At 53.5% G+C, this 3,247-nt stretch overlaps 1 protein-coding gene across 1 annotated transcript in view; it reads right to left on the minus strand.

Annotated features, from left to right (window-relative positions):
* The window catches only part of ZHX3 (zinc fingers and homeoboxes 3), a 4,267-nt gene extending 1,864 nt beyond the window's left edge, over window positions 1–2,403 (minus strand). Inside the window, 1 exon segment of the mRNA XM_009883647.1 lies at window positions 5–2,403. Within this exon segment, the coding sequence (XP_009881949.1) occupies window positions 5–2,403 (2,399 nt within the window).
* Window positions 2,404–3,247: the final 844 nt, after the last annotated feature.

A 3,247-nucleotide genomic window follows, 5' to 3' on the forward strand; every position in this document is an offset into this window, starting at 1 on the left:
CGGCCCCCCGTTCTTTTAGCCGTAGCGGCTGTCCCCGAACCAGCGAATGACCTCGGCCCGCGGCAGGCCCGTCTGGGAAACGATGGCATCGTACTCCTGGTTCGTGGGCCGCTGGGTCTGCACGAACATTTGCTTCAGCAGATGCCGCTGCTGGGCCGTTTTTTTAAAGTTCAGTTTGGTTTTCGGAGGGGTGGGCGGCCGGCTGGAGCTGCCGTCCCCTTTCTCGTTTGCGCTGGCCCCCGGTAACTCGCTTTTGCCGTTGGACTCAGTCACTCGGAGGTTTTTCAGGTTGATTTTGATGGGGCTGACTTTCCGCTCCACCGAGTTTGGGTTGTTGCCGGAGGCATCGACTGAGCCATTTTCACTCGCGGCTTTCAGCTCATCCGAGGAGTCTTCCCCTTCCCCACCATCATTTTCCACCTCCTCCTCCTCCTGCCGAGCCGCCTCCTCCACTTTCTTATTTTCCTCTGCCACCTTCTTCTTCCTCCTCTCCGAGAACCAGCTATCGATCTCCCTCCGCGTCATCTTTGTTTCCCCCCTCAGGCGGTTCACCTCTTCCTCCGCAGGAAGGGGATTTTGGGCAAAACTGCTCTCCAGGGCCTTCAGCTGCTCCGGCGCCCGCTCTTTGTACTTGGTGGGCGTGAAGTCGGGCGCCTGGTGCCACGACTGCCGCCGCGGTGGGTGGTGAGGGGCCGGGGCGGCCGCTGCCGCTGCCGGGCTCAGCTCAGCTCCTCTGGGCGAGACGTCAAAGGTTATTTCGGGCAGGGAATCCAGAGCGCTGTCTCCAGGGAAGACGGCCCGGCCGCCTCTCACGTTCCTGTAGTGGTACCGCCTATCGCTGAACCATTTTCGAATCTCCTTGGTGGAAAGGCCTGTGATTTTTGTCAGCCGCTCAACTTCAGCCTGGCCAGGGAACTGGTTTCTACAGAAGCTGCCTTTCAAGGCCGAGAGCTGCTCGTGGGACTTCTTGTTTTTGTACACGTTGGGATCCAGGAAGGTCTGCGAGGAGATGGCCGGGCAGGCGGTGAGCAGCGACTGGCCGCTGTTGACCACCTTCACCCCCGATGCATTGCTGGAGCTCACCGTGCTGTGCTGCGCCGCCGGCTGTGGCTTGGGGACAGAAGTCACCGCCAAGGTGAAGGAGGAGCTGGTGCCCTTCAACCCGTTTGCCATGATGGGCTGTGTGACCAGCAGACCCCCAGTTCCCTCAGGCTGCCCCACCACATGGCCAGGTAAAGTCGCCTGAATAAGATGGGGGACGCTCCCAGGATTCGCAACCAGCGGCGTGTTCAAAACTGTAATCGTGGGTTGCGGCACGGACTGAATAACAGTGTTGAACATCTTCTTCCTGGCATCTTCGATCTCCTCCGGTGACCAGCTGATGCCCTGCTTCAACCTCTGGGCAGTGAACCAGATCTTCAGCTGCTCTTCTGGGTACTTTGTCACCACAGTCAAGTAGCAAAGCTCAGCTTTGGTGGGGTAGGGGAACTTGTGGAAAGAGTTTTTGAGGAAGCTGTTGGAGTCCATGGCGGCGTTGTACGTTGGAATGCTGCTCAGGGGGATCATCACCTTGGGAAGGGACTTGGACGTAGGTAGCTGCTGATGCAATGGCGGTTGCTGCTGCAGTGACACAAGTTGTGCAACGCCCGCCTGCAGGACAGGTACGTTTCCTATGATGGAGCCGTTCACTATATGAGATGATTTTGTCGAACTTGCAGTAGGCTGGCTGACCGGCACGGACCCGTTTGGGAATGAGTGCTCTCCATCTTTTACTTCCGACTCACCGCCCAGCTGACCTGACACATTCTCCTTCAGCGTGTGGATTTTTTTGGCCTCCGGTTTACCTTTCATTATCTTCATGATGGGGGTTTTGGTAATGATAATTTCAGACTGGCCATCCGCCCCTTCTTCAGGGACCTCTCCTGGAAGGTCATGGCTGCTGGCGGCCTCACAGAGACTTTGTTCCACAGTTGTACGATTGTCCTGTTTAGCCACCCTCCAGATGAAGCTTGTTTCACCGGCATGCGATTCTGTATTGTGGTGTGAGAGCCCTTCGTGACTATTTGCCAGAAAGTTGCATGCAACACACGCAAACGCAGGGTCTTTGCTGAAGTCTAAGTGCTCAGAGTCCAAGTGCCCAAAGAAGTGATGAATGTCTTGAGATCCAAAGTCACAAGACTTGCAGATATAAGTGTCACTATCAGCAATTCCGCGGTGCCCGTTAGACAAAGCTCCATTATTACTATTACTGGCAGCAGCATCACTAGCTGTTGGCCCTTCCACAGGAGCATCTTGTTGCGTTCCTTCACGATCATCTTCTACAGCGTCCAGTTCAGTCTCCTGAAGCACCAGTGTTTTTACTGGTATCATGCAGGGAGTTGTGGATTTTCTTTTGCTAGCCATCACTACAATTGATCCAGATGATTATTTTTCTTTCACTTAAATGAAATTAAAATTTAAAAAGCGCTATTGCAAGTGCTCAGTGGTCTAGATTCCAGCAAATTCATGATGTCCCAAGAAGCTGTTGTCAAATGTTGACAAATGTTCATATTTGCCACTGAACCTGAGGACAAGGAGAGGGAGGAGGGTTAGTTCTCGTGGCATTAGACAAAGCATAACTATCCTGGTATTTAACTGTTTCACTCGATAAATCATTTTCAGCCTCTTTAGCTGGAAAAATTTAACTTGACCTTGGATTTACTGTATTTTCACACATTCAACCTGTGGATTACCCGTTTGAAAACAAACACACAAACATGCCTCTTTTACAGCCCACATCAAATTCTCATTTGAGGAGGAAAACCACCGCAATTTCCTCTCACCTTACCCTGCCAAGACCCATCCTCAGCGTTTCGGTGGGGAGAGCAGTGCCTGGGCTCCCTGCGTGCCCGGGCTCCCAGCTCAGCGCCATGCAGGAGGCGATACCAGGCAGGGTCACCCTGGGAAACCCGCCTGCTTTCCATCAGAAAAAAACCTGATGAAAAAATCAACACGTTCCCCACAGAACGTTTCGATTTCTTCAAAATCAGCATTTTCCAACCATCCTGTTGGGAAGTTTCTCGCCAGCTCAAAGCACCGTGCCAAGGGCCTCTGCCTGCAGAGATGCCTGGAGCTTTGCTGCGGGGAGCAAGGAGGCTGCAGCCAGGGCCACGTATTTTAGCCCTCTTCGCTCAGCAAGCGCTCAAAGCGTTTGTGGGATTCCCTCCCCACCCCATGCACAGTTCATTACAGATTTAACAGCATCTGT

The sequence above is a fragment of the Charadrius vociferus genome, unplaced genomic scaffold, assembly GCF_000708025.1.
Source record: "Charadrius vociferus isolate BGI_N301 unplaced genomic scaffold, ASM70802v2 scaffold320, whole genome shotgun sequence".
NCBI lineage: Eukaryota > Metazoa > Chordata > Aves > Charadriiformes > Charadriidae > Charadrius > Charadrius vociferus.